The sequence below is a fragment of the Boleophthalmus pectinirostris genome, unplaced genomic scaffold (assembly GCF_026225935.1).
Source record: "Boleophthalmus pectinirostris isolate CB_2022bp ecotype Guang Dong unplaced genomic scaffold, ASM2622593v1 HiC_scaffold_20, whole genome shotgun sequence".
Taxonomy (NCBI): Eukaryota; Metazoa; Chordata; class Actinopteri; order Gobiiformes; family Gobiidae; genus Boleophthalmus; species Boleophthalmus pectinirostris.
Window position 1 is genome coordinate 2,968,994 of NW_026571153.1, and position 19,025 is coordinate 2,988,018.

Consider the following 19,025-nt stretch of genomic DNA (forward strand, 5'->3'; position numbering starts at 1 on the left):
ACAAGTACCGGAGTAATCAGAGTACAAGTACCGGAGTAATCAGATTACAAATGACGAGTAACTGTATTCGGTTACAGTTACTGTTTCAGTGAGTGGGAATTGGATTACAGTTACTTTGTTGGAATAAATGGAGGATTACACGGCGGGATTTTACTGTTTTCACATTTTGGGGCTAAACCAGGACTAAACCAGGACTAAACCAGGACTAAACCAGGTCTAAACCGGGACTAAACCGGGACTAAAACAGGACTAAACCAGGACTAAACCTAAACCTAAACCGGGACTAAACTAAACCGGGACTAAAACACGACTAAAACCAGGACTAAACCAGGACTAAAATCATAAACCAGGTCTAAACAGGACTAAAAAACCAGGACTAAAACCAGGTTTTAGTCCTGGTTTAATCTGGTTTAGTCCTGGTTTAACCTGGTTTAGTCCTGGTTTAGTCTTTTAGACCTGGTTTTAGTCCTGGTTTAGTCCTGGTTTTTAGTCCTGGTTTAGCTGGTTTAGACCTGGTTTAGTCCTGGTTTTAGTCCTGGTTTAGTCCTGGTTTTAGACCTGGTTTAGTCCTGGTTTAGTCCTGGTTTAGTCCTGTTTTAGTTTTTAGTCCTGGTTTAGTCCTGGTTTAGTCCTGTTTAGACCTGGTTTTAGTCCTGGTTTAGTCCTGGTTTAGATCTGGTTTAGACCTGGTTTAGTCCTGTTTTAGTCCTGGTTTAGATCCTGGTTTTAGACTGGTTTAGTCCTGGTTTAGACCTGGTTTAGACCTGGTTTATTTTTAGTCCTGGTTTAGCCCAAAATGTGAAAACAGTAAAATCCCTCCGTGTAACCCTCCATTTATTTCAACAAAGTAACTGTAATCCAATTCCCACTCACTGAAACAGTAACTGTAACCGAATACAGTTACTCATCATTTGTACTCTGATTACTCCGGTACTTGTAATCTGTTACTGGTCATAACGACACGACGACCCAAAACGTGGTCACTCGGACTCGGGGGATCGGGAAGCAGCTGCGCTCATTCAGTTACAGGAAAATAAAAAGCGTTTAACAGTGCAAACGGTCGAGACGCGTGAGGAGAAACGACGGCGTAAACCTCATGAATCACTCCAGAGCTTCGTGGTTTAGAACAGGATCGAAAACTAAAGTGACTAAAGTGATTATAGAAGAGACACTTTGCTACAGAAACCAGGATTCCCACTCTTTTCCACGGATACAATTCAAACTTTAAAAGGTTGTATAGAGGATTTTTAAGGGAAAAGAAACGCAGCGACAGTTCTTTTTGAAATGTTGTGCATGTGTGACACCACCTTCCTCAGTAGAAACATCTCCTCCCGCCTCTTTACTCTAGAAATCACACTTGTTTACAGCCAGTGCGCGTTCAGAATTACTGTTGAAGTTTCCTGTCTAGAAGTAATTCAGCGACCGACGCGTCAGTTTTTAGCTTTGTTCATTTTCTCCTTCTCTTCTTCTTTCAGTGACGTCAAAAACGGACTTTCTTTTGTGGCGAACCGGTCGTTGATTCTCGTCCGCCATCGCAACAAACTTTGTGTGAAATGCGTGGAAGCTACAGTTTTAAAAAGCCTCTAAAGTCAGTTACACTCGAAACGTAGGGAGCTTGATTGACAACCTAACAGCCAATAGATAAAGAGGGAGCCTCGTTTTCTGTTGGCTGATGTTTATCTGGCCTCAACGCGTCCACAGTTGATGGATTTTCATTCTTTTTTTTTTTTGGTCATCATAATTACAAGGCTGCTGCATCTCTGTAATGATATTTTAAACTTTCATTGACAATTTGTAACAAAACAAAAAATCCTCCATACAACCTTTAACACATTTTTCAGAATCTAAAGTGAATTTTCAGCACGTTACACGGGTCAATCCGTAAGGAAATCAGCTTTTTTAGTTTTCGAAGAATCTCCCCCATGAGCCGTTTCAGTTTTGACTGAAAAAACCCCAAACTATCACCTCAAACCAAAACACAGGCAAGTCCAAACTAGTCCCTAATGGGGTGAACAAATGCGGCCCTGAACAGACAAACCAGACTGAACCAGGACTGAACCAGGACTTTAAACTTGGCCCTGACTGACTAAACCAGGACTCCAGGTGAATTGGCTGAACCAAATGACCTTGGACATCAGGATGAAATAAACTTTTTATTGCAAGTTGTTTTTTTTTTTTTAAATCTGTCTTGATAAAGCAAATGTTTAATATTTAGTTTGTGGTTTTAAGGATTTTAGCATGAAGAAAGTCTGATGCTTCGTTCTAACGTGTTAAAGGTTGTATAGAGGATTTTTTTAAGGGAAGAGAAATACAGCGACAGTACTTTTTTCAAATTGTGCAAGCGTTCAGAATTACTGTTGAAGTTTCCTGTCTAGAAATAATTTAACGACCGACGCGTCTTCAGTTTTTAGACCCTTCGTCTGCTTCGGTCGCGCCATCGCTGGAAGAATCTCCAAGAATCACCTCAGTTTGTCTTTGCTCCTTTTCCTCTTCTCTTCTTCTTTCGGCGACCTCAAAAACGGACTTTCTTTTGCGGCGAACCGGTCGTGGATTCTCGTCCGCCGTCGCGACAAACTCTGTGCGAACTGCGAGGAAGCGACAGTTTAAAAAATCCTCTAAGAACCGCCGCATAAACCACGTAATCGAAGAACATGACTCCAACCCAGTTCAGTTACACTAGTTGAGTTTGATTGACAACCTAACAGCCAATAGAAAATGAGGGAGCCTCAGTTTTCTATTGGCTGATGTTTATCTGCCTCAAACTACGTCCACAGTTGATAAATTTTAGTTCTTTTTTTTTTGGTCAATCAATAATTACAAAGCTGCACATAGGTCTCTGTAATGGTAATTTTAATGCTTTCAATGAAGTTTGAAACAAAAAAAAAATGCAAGGGTTTGCCTGTTAAGGATAATTTAAGGGTCCTGTTGGTGCATCACTCGTGGTCATACTGGTCTCATATTTACTTTGTTTTATGGTGTTTGTTTATGTGCTGCTTTGTGTTGTGTCGTCCTGTTTTTTGATAAAACATGTTACTCCCTGTCCCAAGACAAATTTCTCCCATGGGAGACAATAAAGAATTATCTTATCTTATCTTATCTTAATCCCCGCGCGCCGACGAGTCAGTTACACTAGAAACGTAGGGAGTTTGATTGACGACCTAACAGCCAATAGAAAATGAGGCAGCCTCGTTGTCTATTGGCTGATGTTTCTCTAGCCTCACTACGTCCACAGTTGATACATTTTCATTCTTTTTTTCTTTTCGGTCATCATAATTACAAGGCTGCTGCGTCTCTGAAACGGCATTTTAAACTTTCAATGACAATTTGAAACTTAAAAAAAAAATCCCCCGTACAACCTTTAATGCGTTTATCATTAACCGTGGAGCGCCGGGGTCGGACCAAACTTCGCAAGAGCTTCGTCAAGACGCGGAAGAACAGTTTGAAATCCAGCGAGAGGCACGTTGCATAGATCCTAAAACGATTTACCACCACAGTTTTGTTTTTGTTTTTTTCCGTCGTCATGGAGAGGCAGGAAAAGTGCAGCGTCGCCCTGAGTCACACCTTCAGCCGGGGACATTCTTCGCTCGTTTGATGCTGCGATCTTAAAAAAAAACAAAAAAAAAAAAAAAACGCTGCGGCCGGAGACGAGAGCTTCGGACTTCAGCCCAGGTCGGTGCCGCTGATGACCCGGAACACGTGGAGGGAGTTGTGCAGCAGCGAGCGGAGCATGTCCTCCTGGTAGATCTGCAGGTTCAAATGTAAAAAAACAAATATATTAAAAAATAAATTAGGTTTGTAAGTTGGAAATGTACGACGGAGTTTAAGGGTCAGATTAAAAAAATAAAAAACATGCTGGAGCTACGAGAATAAAGTCGTAACATTTCCACGTTAGAGTTTTAATTTTACGAGAATAAAGTCGAAATAAAATCAAAGTCAAAGTGAAAAAATAAGAAAACGAACAATTTTCTTCATTATTTGTGCCTCCGGACTGAACCAGGACTGAAACAAGGACTAAACCAGGACTGAACCAGGACTGAACCAGGACTAAAACCAGGACTGAACCAGGACTGAAGGACTAAACCAGGACTGAACCAGGACAAACCAGGACTAAACCAGGACTAAACCAGGACTAAACAAGGACTAAACCAGGACTAAACCAGGACTAAACCAGGACTAAACCAGGACTAAACGAGGTCCGGGACCAGACCGGGACTGAGACCAGGACTAAACCAGGACTAAACCAGGACTAAATGAGGTCCGGGACCAGACCGGGACTGAGACCAGGACTAAACCAGGACTAAACCAGGACTAAATGAGGTCCGGGACCAGACCAGGACTAAACCAGAACTAAACCAGGACTAAACCAGGACTAAACAAGGTCCGGGACCAGACCGGGACTGAGACCAGGACTAAACCAGGTCTAAACCAGGACTAAACAAGGTCCGGGACCAGATCGAGACTGAGACCAGGACTTAGACAAGGACTGAGCCAGGGACCAAGACTGAGACCGGGATCAGACAAGAACTGAAAACGGTTCAGCCCTGGTTCAGCCCTGGTTCAGTCCTGGTTCAGTCCTGGTTTAGTCCTGGTTCAGTCCTGGTTCAGTCCTGGTTTAGTCCTGGTTCAGTCCTGGTTTAGTCCTGGTTCAGTCCTGGTTCAGTCCTGGTTCAGTCCTGGTTCAGTCCTGGTTCAGTCCTGGTTCAGTCTGGTCCTGGTTAGTCAGTCCTGGTTCAGTCCTGGTTCAGTCCTGGTTAGTCCTGGTTTAGTCCTGGTTCAGTCTGGTTCAGTCCTGGTTTAGTCCTGGTTCAGTCCTGGTTCAGTCCTGGTTCAGTCCTGGTTAGTCCTGGTTTAGTCCTGGTTCAGTCCTGGTTCAGTCCTGGTTCAGTCCTGGTTTAGTCCTGGTTCAGTCAAATGAACAAATGATACACGGATTCTTCTCCTTTACAAAATTCTCCAAATTCTCCACTCGTTCAGACTGATATTCTCAAAATATTACCACTTTATTTTGACTACGACTTTATTCTCCTAAAATTACTACTCTATTCTCCTAAAATTACGACTTTATTGTTGTAAAATTATGACTTTATTCCCCTAAAATTACGACTTTATTCTTGTAAGTTTACGACTTTATTCTCATAATATTACGACTTTAATGTGGAAATGTTACGACTTTATTCTTGTAGCACCAGCATGTTTTTTTTTTGTTTTTTTTTTTTATCTGACCCTTATACTCCGTCGTAGAAATGAGCCACTGTCCATTGTCCTTTTTTTTTTTTTTTCATAAATATACATGCATTTTTTTTTTTTTTATATACATGCATTTTTTGTGTGTGTGTGTGTTACCTGTTTGTCCTCAAAGCTTAAGTTCAGCAGGTTTGAGAAAGAAACCACAAAAAACATGAGTGTTAGTGAAGGGTTGAATTTCCTGTTAATAAAGTCACGCCACAGTTGAGAAAGTGAAGTTGGCAACGAACAAGCGACGACATGAAAAAGACGACACGCAAACATTCACAAACAGGTCGGAGCAGCACGAGGTTTAAACACGAAGAGTTTAAACACCAAGAGTTTAAACACCAAGAGTTTAAACACCAAGAGTTTAAACACCAAGAGTTTAACACCAAGAGTTTAAACACCAAGAGTTTAAACACCAAGAGTTTAAACACCAAGAGTTTAAACACCAAGAGTTTAACACCAAGAGTTTAAACACCAAGAGTTTAACACCAAGAGTTTAACACCAAGAGTTTTAAACACCAAGAGTTTAACACCAAGAGTTTAAACACCAAGAGTTTAAACACCAAGAGTTTAAACATTTAAGAGTTTAAACACAAGAGTTTAAACACAAAGAGTTTAAACACCAAGAGTTTAAACACCAAGTTTAAACACCAAGAGTTTAAACACAAGAGTTTAAACACCAAGAGTTTAAACACCAAGAGTTTAAACACCAAGAGTTTAAACACCAAGAGTTTAAACACCAAGAGTTTAAACACCAAGAGTTTAACACCAAGAGTTTAACACCAAGAGTTTAAACACCAAGAGTTTAAACACCAAGAGTTTAACACCAAGAGTTTAAACACCAAGAGTTTAAACACCAAGAGTTAAACACCAAGAGTTTAAACACCAAGAGTTTAAACACCAAGAGTTTAAACACCAAGAGTTTAAACACCAAGAGTTTAAACACCAAGAGTTTAAACACCAAGAGTTTAAACACCAAGAGTTTAACACCAAGAGTTTAACACCAAGAGTTTAAACACCAAGAGTTTAAACACCAAGAGTTTAAACACCAAGAGTTTAAACACCAAGAGTTAAACACCAAGAGTTAAACACCAAGAGTTTAAACACCAAGAGTTTAACACCAAGAGTTTAAACACCAAGAGTTTAAACACACACAAGAGTTTAACACAAGAGTTTAAACACCAAGAGTTTAAACACCAAGAGTTTAAACACGAGTTTAACACCAAGAGTTTAACACAAGAGTTAAACACAAGAGTTTAAACACCAAGAGTTTAAACACCAAGAGTTTAAACACCAAGAGTTTAAACACCAAGAGTTAAACACCAAGAGTTTAAACACCAAGAGTTTAAACACCAAGAGTTTAAACACCAAGAGTTTAAACACCAAGAGTTTAAACACCAAGAGTTTAAACACCAAGAGTTTAACACCAAGAGTTTAAACACCAAGAGTTTAAACACCAAGAGTTTAAACACCAAGAGTTTAAACACCAAGAGTTTAAACACCAAGAGTTTAAACACCAAGAGTTTAACACCAAGAGTTTAACACCAAGAGTTTAAACACCAAGAGTTTAAACACCAAGAGTTTAAACACCAAGAGTTTTAAACACCAAGAGTTTAAACACCAAGAGTTTAAACACCAAGAGTTTAAACACCAAGAGTTTAAACACCAAGAGTTTAAACACCAAGAGTTTAACACAGTTTAACCAAGAGTTTAACACCAAGAGTTTAAACACAAGAGTTTAACACCAAGAGTTTAAAACACCAAGAGTTTAAACACCAAGAGTTTAACACAAGAGTTTAACACCAAGAGTTAACACCAAGAGTTTAAACACAAGAGTTTAACACCAGAGTTAAACACCAAGAGTTTAAACACCAAGAGTTTAAACAAGAGTTTAACACCAAGAGTTTAAACACCAAGAGTTTAAACACCAAGAGTTTAACACCAAGAGTTTAACACCAAGAGTTTAACACCAAGAGTTTAAACACCAAGAGTTTAAACACCAAGAGTTTAAACACCAAGAGTTTAAACACCAAGAGTTTAAAACACCAAGAGTTTAACACAAGAGTTTAACACCAAGAGTTTAAACACCAGAAGAAACACCAGAGTTTAAAACACCAAGTTTAAACACCAAGAGTTTAACACCAAGAGTTTAAACACGAGAGGAAACGACAAGAAGATAGTTTCATTGGGTTTGGAATTTTAAACACCACTTTGAACGTTTTTATTCTGAATTTTTTGATTTTTTTTTTTTTTTCTATATGTTTCAAATTGGTCTGGACCTGGACTAAACCAGGTCTAAACCAGGTCTAAACCAGGTCTAAACCAGGTCTAAACCAGGACTAAACCAGATCTAAACCAGGACTAAACCAGGTCTAAACCAGGTCTAAACAGGACTAAACCAGGACTAAACTAAACCAGGACTAAACAGGTCTAAACCAGGTCTAAACCAGGACTAAACCAGGATTAAACCAGGACTAAACCAGGTCCAAACCAGGACTAAACCAGGTCCAAACCAGGACTAAATCAGGTCTAAACCAGGTCTAAAACAGGTCTAAACCAGGTCTAAACCAGGTCTAAACCAGGACTAAACCAGGACTAAAACAGGTCTAAACCAGGACTAAACCAGGTCTAAACCAGGACTAAACCAGGTCTAAACCAGGACTAAAACAGGTCTAAACCAGGTCTAAACCAGGACTAAACCAGGTCTAAACCAGGTCTAAACAGGTCTAAACCAGGTCTAAAACAGGTCTAAACCAGGTCTAAACCAGGTCTAAAACAGGTCTAAACCAGGTCTAAACCAGGTCTAAACCAGGTCTAAACCAGGACTAAAACAGGTCTAAACCAGGTCTAAAACAGGTCTAAACCAGGACTAAACCAGGTCTAAACCAGGTCTAAACCAGGTCTAAACAGGTCTAAAACCAGGTCTAAACCAGGTCTAAACCAGGACTAAAACAGGTCTAAACCAGGTCTAAAACAGGTCTAAACCAGGTCTAAACCAGGTCTAAACCAGGTCTAAAACAGGTCTAAACCAGGTCTAAAACAGGTCTAAACCAGGTCTAAACCAGGTCTAAACCAAACCAGGACTAAAACAGGTCTAAACCAGGTCTAAACCAGGTCTAAACCAGGTCTAAACCAGGACTAAACCAGGTCTAAACCAGGACTAAATCAGGTCTAAAAGGTCTAAACCAGGACTAAACCAGGTCTAAACCAGGTCTAAAACCAGGTCTAAACCAGGACTAAACCAGGTCTAAACCAGGTCTAAACTAAACCAGGACTAAAAACAGGTCTAAACCAGGACTAAAACAGGTCTAAACCAGGTCTAAACCAGGTCTAAACCAGGTAAACCAGGTAAGGTCTAAAACAGGACTAAACCAGGACTAAACCAGGTCTAAACCAGGTCTAAACCAGAAACTAAAACCAGGATTAAACCAGGTCTAAAACAGGACTAAACCAGGTCTAAACCAGAACTAAAACAGTAAAACAGGTCTAAATCAGGACTAAACTAGGACTAAACCAGGTCTAAACCAGGTATAAACCAAGGACTTAAACCAGGTCTAAATCAGGTCTAAACCAGGTCTAAACCTGGTCTAAACAGGTCTAAAACAGGTCTAAACCAGGTCTAAACCTGGTCTAAACTAGGAAACCAGGCTAAAACCAGGTCTAAACCAGGTCTAAACAGGTCTAAACCAGGGTCTAAACCAGGACTAAACCAGGTCTAAACCAGGTCTAAACCAGGCCTAAACCAGGTCTAAACCAGGTCTAAACCAGGTCTAAACCAGGTCTAAACCAGGTCTAAACCAGGACTAAACCAGGTCTAAACCAGGTCTAAAGATTGGGATGAGAGGAGCTGGAGCAGTGGGAGGACGTGTTCAGTTTAATCTGGTAAATGTGGAGGATAATGATGATATAAACAAACATCAGAGTCATTTCCCGATCAACGTCTAATGCAATTTTACATTTTTGTTGCATTTCCACTTCACAATAATCATCCTCTTCCTCCTCCTCCTCCGTAATGACCAGAACCATTATTAAATTATATCATCTTCTATATTTGACACTCGACTCGACTCGACTCGACTCGACTCTTTACACTTGGTTCTCAAAATCAAATTTATTCCGTAGATTTTGTTTAGAGATTTTAACCTTTCAGTGGATTTATTTATTGCTCTTGTTCTGTGATAAAACTGAGTGGTGTTAGTCTAAATGAAAGAAACTAGGACTAAAACAGGTCTAAACCAGGTCTAAACCAGGTCTAAAACAGGTCTAAAACAGGTCTAAACCAGGACTAAACCAGGACTGTACTAGGACTGAAGCAGGACTGAACAAGAACTAAAACAGGACTAACCGGAACTGAGTATCGGCACAGGCCCGAATTGGTTCTCTCTCTCTCAAGTCCAAGATTAGTCCTGGTTTAGACCTGGTTCAGTCCTGCTTTAGTCCTGGTTCAGTCCTGGTTTAGTCCTGGTTTAGTCCTAGTTTAGTCCTGGTTTAGTCCTAGTTTAGTCCTGGTTTAGTCCTAGTTTAGTCCTAGTTTAGACCTGGTTTGGTCCTGCTTTAGACCTGGTTTAGACCTGGTTTAGTCCTGGTTTAGACCTGGTTTAGTTCTGGTTTAGTCCTGGTTTAGTTCCTGGTTTAGACCTGGATTAGTCCTAGTTTAGTCCTAGTTTAGACCTGGTTTGGGTCCTGCTTTAGACCTGGTTTAGACCTGGTTTAGACCTCGTTTAGTTCTGGTTTAGTTCTGGTTTAGTCCTGGTTTAGTCCTGGTTTTAGACCTGGTTTAGTTCTGGTTTAGTCCTGGTTTAGTCCTGGTTTAGTCCTGGTTTAGTCCTGCTTTAGTCCTGGTTTAGTCTGGTTTAGTCCTAGTTTAGACCTGGTTTAGACCTGGTTTAGACCCGCTTTAGTCCTGGTTTAGTTCTGGTTTAGTCCTGGTTTAGTCCTGGTTTAGTCCTGGTTTAGTTCTGGTTTAGTTCTGGTTTAGTCCTGGTTTAGACCTGCTTTAGTCCTGCTTTAGTCCTGGTTTAGTCCTAGTTTAGACCTGGTTTGGTCCTGCTTTAGACCTGGTTTAGACCTGGTTTAGACCTGGTTTAGTCCTGGTTTAGTCCTGGTTTAGACCTGGTTTAGTCCTGGTTTAGACCTGGTTTGGTCCTGCTTTAGACCTGGTTTAGTCCTGGTTTAGACCTGGTTTAGACCTGGTTTAGACCTGGTTTAGTCCTGCTGATGTTCAGTGACGTTAAAAGTCGCCTGCACGAAATTGGAAATTATTTACCGTTGCAAAAAACTGTGGTATTGGACTGGTATCGATATCGGCGAGTACATCAAGACCAAGTATCGGTAACGGTTTCAGAACAAAACTCGTTAGTATAAAGGTTAAAAAAAACGGTTAAATGGTTAAAAACAAGCAGACAAAGATGAAGAAGATGTAGTAAAAGAGAAAACACAGACAGAAGTGTGTCTAAACCAGGACTAAACCAGGTCTAAACCAGGTCTAAACCAGGTCTAAACCAGGTCTAAACCAGGTCTAAACCAGGTCTAAACCAGGTCTAAACCAGGTCTAAACCAGGTCTAAACCAGGTCTAAACCAGGTCTAAACCAGGTCTAAACCAGGTCTAAACCAGGTCTAAATCAGGTCTAAACCAGGACTAAACCAGGACTAAAACAGGTCTAAACCAGGTCTAAACCAGGTCTAAAACAGGTCTAAATCAGGTCTAAACCAGTCTAAACCAGGTCTAAACCAGGACTAAACCAGGTCTAAAATCAGGACTAAACTAGGACTAAACCAGGTCTAAATCAGGTCTAAACCAAGTCTAAACCAGGACTAAACCAGGACTAAACAGGTCTAAACCAGGACTAAACCAGGACTAAACCAGGTCTAAACCAGGACTAAACCAGGACTAAAACAGGTCTAAATCAGGTCTAAACCAGGTCTAAACCAGGTCTAAACCAGGTCTAAATCAGGTCTAAACCAGGACTAAAACAGGTCTAAAACAGGACTAAAACTAGGACTAAACCAGGTCTAAACCAGGTCTAAACCAGGTCTAAACCAGACTAAACCAGGTCTAAACCAGGTCTAAACCAGGTCTAAACCAGGTCTGTGTTTTGATCCGTTACCTGCTCGTGGATGATCTCCGACAGCTCTTTCACCATCTCTTTGAAGTTGGACTTGAGGCCCTCGTGATACTCGAACTGATCCTCTTTGATCAGACGCTCGTTGATGTCCAGGGCCACGCTGCAGGCCTCCACGAAACGCCTGGAACGGAAGAACAACAAAAACAAAAAAAGAAAGGTTTAACGCCATACTGTGGACTACAGCCCGACCGATATGGATTTTGCTGTGGCCGATATGAAACCGATATAACGGGAGTTGGAGCTGCAGATATAATCGCCGATATATTTAGTGATGTAAAAATTCACTTTAAATCTTGAATTGTTTAAAAAAACTCAGGTTTGGCTCTGGTGGATTTTAAATTGGGTTTATTTAGGCAACATTTATTGTTATTCTGCCTCTTTACATCATATTTACAGACAGTAGGTCAAACTAATGGCATTTTTGCATCACATTCTAGACACTAGTGATGGTTTTTCCAGTTCTTTTTAGAGAACCGGCTCATTTGGCTCGGCTCACTAAAAGCTGCTGGTTCTTTTGTCTCCCAAGTGGCTCTTCAGATTGTTTTGTTGCAAGCAGGACTAAAGCAGGACTGAATCAGGACTGAACCAGGTCTAAACCAGGACTGAAAAAGGACTAAACCGGGACTTATTTATTTTATGCTAAACTACAGTCAGAATATGCTCGTTTTTTTTTTTTTTTAATTTTCTTTAATCCTACGTACACGCAAATTTCTCAAAGTTTCGTTTTTAGCCGCTGCCGCTGTCAAACCACGAGTCTGTACGCGGCGTGAAGAGAAAAAAAGTGAGAGAAAGAGAAAACACGGCTCCCAATAAGGATCAGGCTCCCGTCGTTCCCTTCAAAAGAGCCGGATTCTAAGAGTCATTTCGTTTGCGACGGACCCATAACTAGTAAAGAAAATAGCGCTATTATTCTTTAGCCGTAAATACGTGCGCGCCGCAGGTAATTAATTATATGCGCAAATGTCATAATTCACACGTCTGTTCACAGCTCATTTACATATCAGTGCAGGTCCAGTAGCAAATATACGGCCAATATAGTCACTTTAGAACAGACCAATAGAAAACAGTCTGTTTATGTGCGGGAGCTACAGCAGCTAACCCATAACAAATGACAAAAAACTAGCTTCAGAGTCGACATATTTCCAACACTCACCGCCTCACACAGGCTCCTCCCACATCACAAATCTGCACTAATAAATGTCCTTTTAATCCAGACTCAAACCGATTGTCCGTAAAAAGAAAAATAATCTCAGTGTTTGGATCTGTGTCTGCAGGTGTAAACAAACACACGTGAGTGACGCGACTCTGTGGTGTGTTCAGGGACAGTACGGACACACAGACAAATGACTCCGTAGATAAATACTGATGTGGAGCCACATATTAGGACATTTATCTGTCTGTAAATTGGATTAAATGAACAGAATGTAGAGAGTCTAAGCTTTATAACGAGGTATAACATGCCCACGTGAAATATCGGCCCCATATCAGCGAGCATATCGGCCGATAGCCGATATGCCTAAAGTTGCCCATATCAGCCGATAATATCGGCCAACCTATAATCGGTCGGGCTCTAGTGTCTGGGATGAAGGAAGTCTGTGAGTCCCTGCTTAGACTGATGCCCCGGGACCTGACCCCAGATAAGTGGAAGAAAATGGATGGACGGGATCTGGGCTCGATGCCGAAATCGCCCAAACTGTGAAACTCAGACACTGAAGATGAAGAGTTTGATGGATTTGTGGAAGACGAATGAACTGAAAAAGTGAGTGTACAGGTGAGTTTCTGCTGGGAATTATTTTGGTCGGCGGCAAGAAACACTAATTCAAAATGACGGACGGAGCGAGAAAGCACGTAAAGGATATTGATCCCGGTTATTGATCCACTCTAACGGCAGACGACCCAAGACCATTTGACCAGAAATTGGTCATAAGCAGGGACGGGCATTCGATGAAATTTTCTTAATCGATCGTCGGAGAATTTACGATCAATTATCGATTAACGTTTTCATATTATTAAAATGATCATCATTATTATTACTATCTGCACTAATCTGCATAAATAAATTCAACTTTACGACATATAAAACATAACGACTCTAGATCCACATCAGCTGTTTGACATTATAATGTGTTTAATTCAGTTTTGTTCAAATCTCACAGAAACAAAACTTAAAACCACATCACTAATTTGCATAAACTAAGAGAAGATAAAACTCCAGCTCTTGTGTCGCTGATGTGGTTTCAACTTCTGTCGGATTAAAAGACATGACTCAGGTGAATACAGGTCAGTGTGACCAGATTTGTGTTTGTCAAAACCAGGACAGCGTACGGGGGGAGGGGGCGGGGCCTCGTCATCCACATTGAGCGACTCTCACCTGGTAAAACTTTTTCCCACTGGACACAGAAACATATGTGCTGCTTTATCCACTGTGCACATGGACTCACACTTGTCCCAACGCAACGGAAAGTGTGGAATTTCTTGTACAAATCATCGTTAAATCCACATTTGTGCTTCGGTTCGTTACAGACTGACCCACTGTTTGTGTCTCGCTCCTTCTGATGCAGAGACACATGTACACACCTGTTTGGTCACGACACACAACAACCTACATTCAGTTTGTCCATTAAAATGAACGTAATCGATGAAATTCTTAATGATCAACTATCGATTAATCGATTAATCATGCCCATCCCTAGTCATAAGCATCGACGAACGCCAAATCACCCTTTTCAACCCCGACAAAAGGTGGACAAAACCAAATTTCTGGTCAGAATCACCAACTACCTGGACAAATATTCACTTGGGCGATATCCACAATGACTTGGTGGAAACTCCTGGGCCATTCACAGCAGAAAAGATGAAAACCTCCAAGAGTCTCGATGTGTTGTTGAACTTGTTGGAGTCCACGGTTTGTTAGGATCTTCTACGTTTGCTCTGCGGAATGTTTGAAAGTCGTTTAATTCACCGTTAGTGGTTCTTTTCACTCAGAATACGAAAAAGACATTTTCCTTCTTCCGTGCTTCTATTTGTGCGTCCGATAATGCAGCAGGAATTTACCATTATCGGGGATAAATACGCGAGGTTACGCACTGTGTTTGACGCTATCGTGTTTCTTGCCTCCGACCAAAATATTTCCCAGCAGCAACGCGGGCTTTTAATAACAATGACGTCAGCTGAAACTCGCCTGTTGGTTTGGATTTTATGTGTTACAACTGAACAACTAAGCCCCGATGAAGACCAGTTAAAGGTTGTATAGAGGATTTTTAAGGGAAAAGAAACACAGCGACAGTTCTTTTTGAAATGTTGTGCATGTGTGACACCACCTTCCTCAGTGGAAACATCTCCTCCCGCCTCTTTACTCTAGAAATCACACTTGTTTACAGCCAGTGCGCGTTCAGAATCACTGTTGAAGTGACCTGACTAGAAATAATTTAGCGACCGACACGTCAGTTTTTAGACTCTTTATCTGCTTCATTCGCTGGAAGAGATCTCCAAGAATCACCTCAGTTTGGCTTTGTTCATTTTCTCCTTCTCTTCTTCTTTCAGTGACGTCAAAAACTGACTTTCTTTTGTGGCGAACAGGTCGTTGATTCTCGTCCGCCATCGCAACAAACTTTGTGTGAAATGCGTGGAAGCTACAGTTTTAAAAAGCCTCTAAAGTCAGTTACACTCGAAACGTAGGGAGCTTGATTGACAACCTAACGGCCAATAGATAAAGAGGGAGCCTCGTTTTCTGTTGGCTGATGTTTATCTGGCCTCAACGCGTCCACAGTTGATGGATTTTCATTCTTTTTTTTTTTTTTTGGTCATCATAATTACAAGGCTGCTGCATCTCTGTAATGATATTTTAAACTTTCATTGACAATTTGTAACAAAAAAAAAATCCTCCATACAACCTTTAAGGTCGAAACATTTCGGCTTTGGCCATTTAAATAAAGGCCTTTTAACTATATTTTTCCTCGTGCGATTTTTTACTTTTTTTTTCCTTCTTTGGAATGCCTGGAGTCCGTTGTGTTTTAGTTACAACTGAACAATGTTTTTATGAGTTGAATAAAGTTGGACTGTTTTGTTTCGCTTAATACGCCTTATAATCCAGTGCGTCTTATAGTCCAAAAAATACGGTAGTTTTGTTTTAAGGCAGCAAAAATCAGGTACAGTGTCTTTAATTTACACAAACGAAAACGAAAGCAAAAAAGAATAAGAGGAATTACCTGAAAATATCCTTGAGCTCTTTGACCTTCTTGTTCCCGGAGTGACCTGACTTCGTGTCGTCCAGGAAGACTCGAGCGTACGCCATGGGACCTGCGTTCACCTGGACAGAGCATTAAAAGTGATTTAGAGCAATTTTACACTGTACGTAGTGTTGGGGAGTAACAGATTACATGTACCGGAGTTATGTAATCAGAGTATAAATGATGAGTAACTGTATTCAGTTACAGTTACTGTTTCAGTGAGTGGTAATTGGATTACAGTTACTTTGTTGGAATAAATGGATTACACGGCGGGATTTTCCTGTTTTCACATTTTGGGCTAAACCAGGTCTAAACCAGGACTAAAACCAGGTCTAAACCAAGTCTAAAAGCAGGACTAAACTAGGACTAAACCAGGTCTAAACCAGGTCTAAACCAGGACTAAACTAGGACTAATCCAGGACTAAACCAGGTCTAAACCAAGTCTAAAAGCAGGACTAAACTAGGACTAAACCAGGTCTAAACCAGGTCTAAACCAGGACTAAACTAGGACTAAACCAGGACTAAACCAGGTCTAAACCAGGTCTAAAAGGCTAAACTAGGACTAATCCAGGACTAAACTAGGACTAAACCAGGTCTAAACCAGGTCTAACCCAGGACTAATCCAGGACTAAACCAGGACTAAACCAGGTCTAAACCAGGTCTAAAAGCAGGACTAAACCAGGATTAAACCAGGTCTAAACCAAGTCTAAAAGCAGGACTAAACTAGGACTAAACCAGGTCTAAACCAGGACTAAACCAGGACTAAACCTAACAGTAGGTGAACATTATTTCAGGCAGCAGTGTCTCATATAAAAAATCAATTTCTCTATCAATAATATTTTTAATATGTTTAAGTAAAGTCTGGGCTTCTTATTTTCTTTTATCAGATAAAACAAAACATCTCATGTTCAGATCCTCGTCTTTGCTTCTCCTTTGCTTTTCTACAGTAAAAAAAAAAGTCTGTTCATGGAGACTTGGGCTCAACAAACAATTTGAAGAGAACAAACATTAATTTTCAGGATGTGGTTGGTGCATTCGTGTCGTTTTAAAAAAGCACGACAATATCAAGTAATCCAAAGTATTCAGATTACGTTACTCACTTTAAGTACTTTAATGGATTATGTTACTGTAACAAACAGGCTGGTTTGTTACCCCAGAACCACACTTAGCACCTTCACCCTTCACTTTAAAACACTGCACTTTCCTTGCACACAGCACTTTTAACATATTTGCACATCACAAAATAAATTGCACACAATTGGTTTTTAAAAAATATTTATTGTCTTTCCTTTAACCATTTTTTATTCCTGAGGCACAGTGGCACTTTAATTGGAAGTTGTTTTGTCCCTGGAGGAAAAGGGAGACAATAACAAATTACATTTTAAATTGACTTTGTGCAATAAATATGGTGCAATATCTGTTTTAGAATGTTTTTAAGTGTTGATGTGTTTAGTGCATTTTTATGTGTTTTAATGAACGGTGGATCTGCTTTTACTTACCTCCCCTTTTTATCTTCTGTCCAGGTGTGAAAAGAGTCCCCCTGGGAAACGAGCTCCCTCTTTTATGGTTCCGGGCTGGACCACGTGTAACATTTTGTACGGGGGTTTTAGGTTTGGTGTTTTATTGGTTTATGGGTTTTAACATTTAATTGGTGTAATGGTTTTAGGGTTTTATGTATATAGTTGGTGGTTTTAATAGTTATCTGGGTTTTGGGTTGTTTTATGGAGGTTTAGGTTTTAGTTTTACGCTAATGATAATTTTAACCATCCCTGTTTTAGCATAGTGGTTTTATCCAATCAGTAGGACCGGCATAAAAGGCGCCTTCAAACATCAGTCTGCGTTCTGCTGCTGGAGAGGAAACTGCTGCCTGCCTCCGTTTTTTGCACCCTGCACTTTTTTGCACTTGCACTTTTGTAATCATTGAAAAAACAAAAGTAAACTGTGGACCACAAGTACCGGTCTGTGTCTGGATTTGTTTTTTTACCTTGCTCACTGAACCCCAAGCCGCTCACGGTCAACCGACGTTACAGTTACAAACTACATTGTGGGGGATGTAATCTGTAATCTGTAGGGGATTACATTTTAAAAGTCGCCTTCTGTGCAGTGAGTTTGGAGGAAGTTACCTGGACGGAGACGCAGCCCTGCAGTTTGAGCTGGAGCTGGATCATGTCGACCTCCTGGCTGGAGCAGAGTTTGGTGAGTTCGGCGGTTCGAGCCTTCATCTCGTCGATGGCCACGTCCACGGGTTTGAGGTCCACCTGCTTCTCGCCCACCACCTCCACGCGCTTCTTCACGTACGGGAAAGTGCTCGCCGCTGGGGAAAAAACACAGAAAGAAAGAAGATAGATGAGATTTGATGTTATGACTGAACCAGGACTGAACCAGGACCGAAACAGGACCAAAACAGGACTAAAAAGGAACTAAAACAGGACTAAAACAAGACTGAACCAGGACTAAACCAGGACCGAAACAGGACCAAAACAGGACTAAAAAGGAACTAAAACAGGACTAAAACAAGACTAAAACAGGACTAAAACAGGACTGAACCAGGACTAAAAGAGGACTAAACCAGACTGAACCAAGACTGAAACAGGACTGAAACAGGACCGAAACAGGACCGAAAACCAGGACCGAACCAGGACTGAACCAAGACCAAAACCGGACTAAACCAGAGGACTAAACCAGAGGACTAAACCAGAGGACTAAAACCAGAGGACTAAACCAGAGGACTAAACCAGGACTAAACCAGAGACTGAAACAGGACTGAACCAGGACTGAAACCAGGACTGAACCAGGACTGAACCAGGACTGAACCAGAGACCCAAAACCGGACTAAACCAGAGGACTAAAACAGGACTAAAACAGGACTAAAACAGGACTAAAACAGGACTAAAACAGGACTAAACCAGGACTAAACCAGGAAACCAGGACTGAACCAGGACTGAACCAGGACTAAACCAGGACTAAACCAGGACTAAAACCAGAGGACTAAACCAGGACTAAACCAGGACTAAACCAGGACTAAACCAGGACTAAACCAGGACTGTACCAGGACTGTACCAGGACTGTACCAGGACTGAACCAGGACTAAAACAGGACTGTACCAGAACTAAAACCGGACCAAAACTGGACCAAACCAGAGGACTAAAAGAGGACTAAACCAGGACTAAAACAGGACTGAACCAGGACTAAAAGAGGACTAAAACTGGACTGAACCAGGACTAAAACAGGACTAAAAATAGGACTGAAACAAGACTAAACCAGGACTAAAACAAGACTAAAACAAGACTAAACCAGGAGTAAAACAAGACTAAAACAGGACTAAACTAGGACTAAAACAGGACTAAACCAGGACTAAAACAGGACTAAACTAGGACTAAAACAAGACTAAAACTAGGACTAAAACAGGACTACAACAGGACTAAACTAGGACTAAAA

At 40.9% G+C, this 19,025-nt stretch overlaps 1 protein-coding gene across 4 annotated transcripts in view; it reads right to left on the reverse strand.

The window, feature by feature from the left end:
• Positions 1 to 2,907: 2,907 nt before the first annotated feature.
• dock11 (dedicator of cytokinesis 11) overlaps positions 2,908 to 19,025 on the reverse strand; it is a 208,025-nt gene continuing 191,907 nt past the window's right edge. For all 4 annotated transcript variants that reach the window (XM_055156687.1, XM_055156686.1, XM_055156685.1 and 1 more), the window contains 4 exons: positions 17,711 to 17,901; positions 15,567 to 15,667; positions 11,341 to 11,479; positions 2,908 to 3,744 (listed from right to left, as the gene is read on the reverse strand). In XM_055156687.1, the coding sequence (XP_055012662.1) occupies positions 3,661 to 3,744; positions 11,341 to 11,479; positions 15,567 to 15,667; positions 17,711 to 17,901 (515 nt within the window). In that variant the 3' untranslated portion in view covers positions 2,908 to 3,660. The remainder of the gene's footprint in view (positions 3,745 to 11,340; positions 11,480 to 15,566; positions 15,668 to 17,710; positions 17,902 to 19,025) is intronic.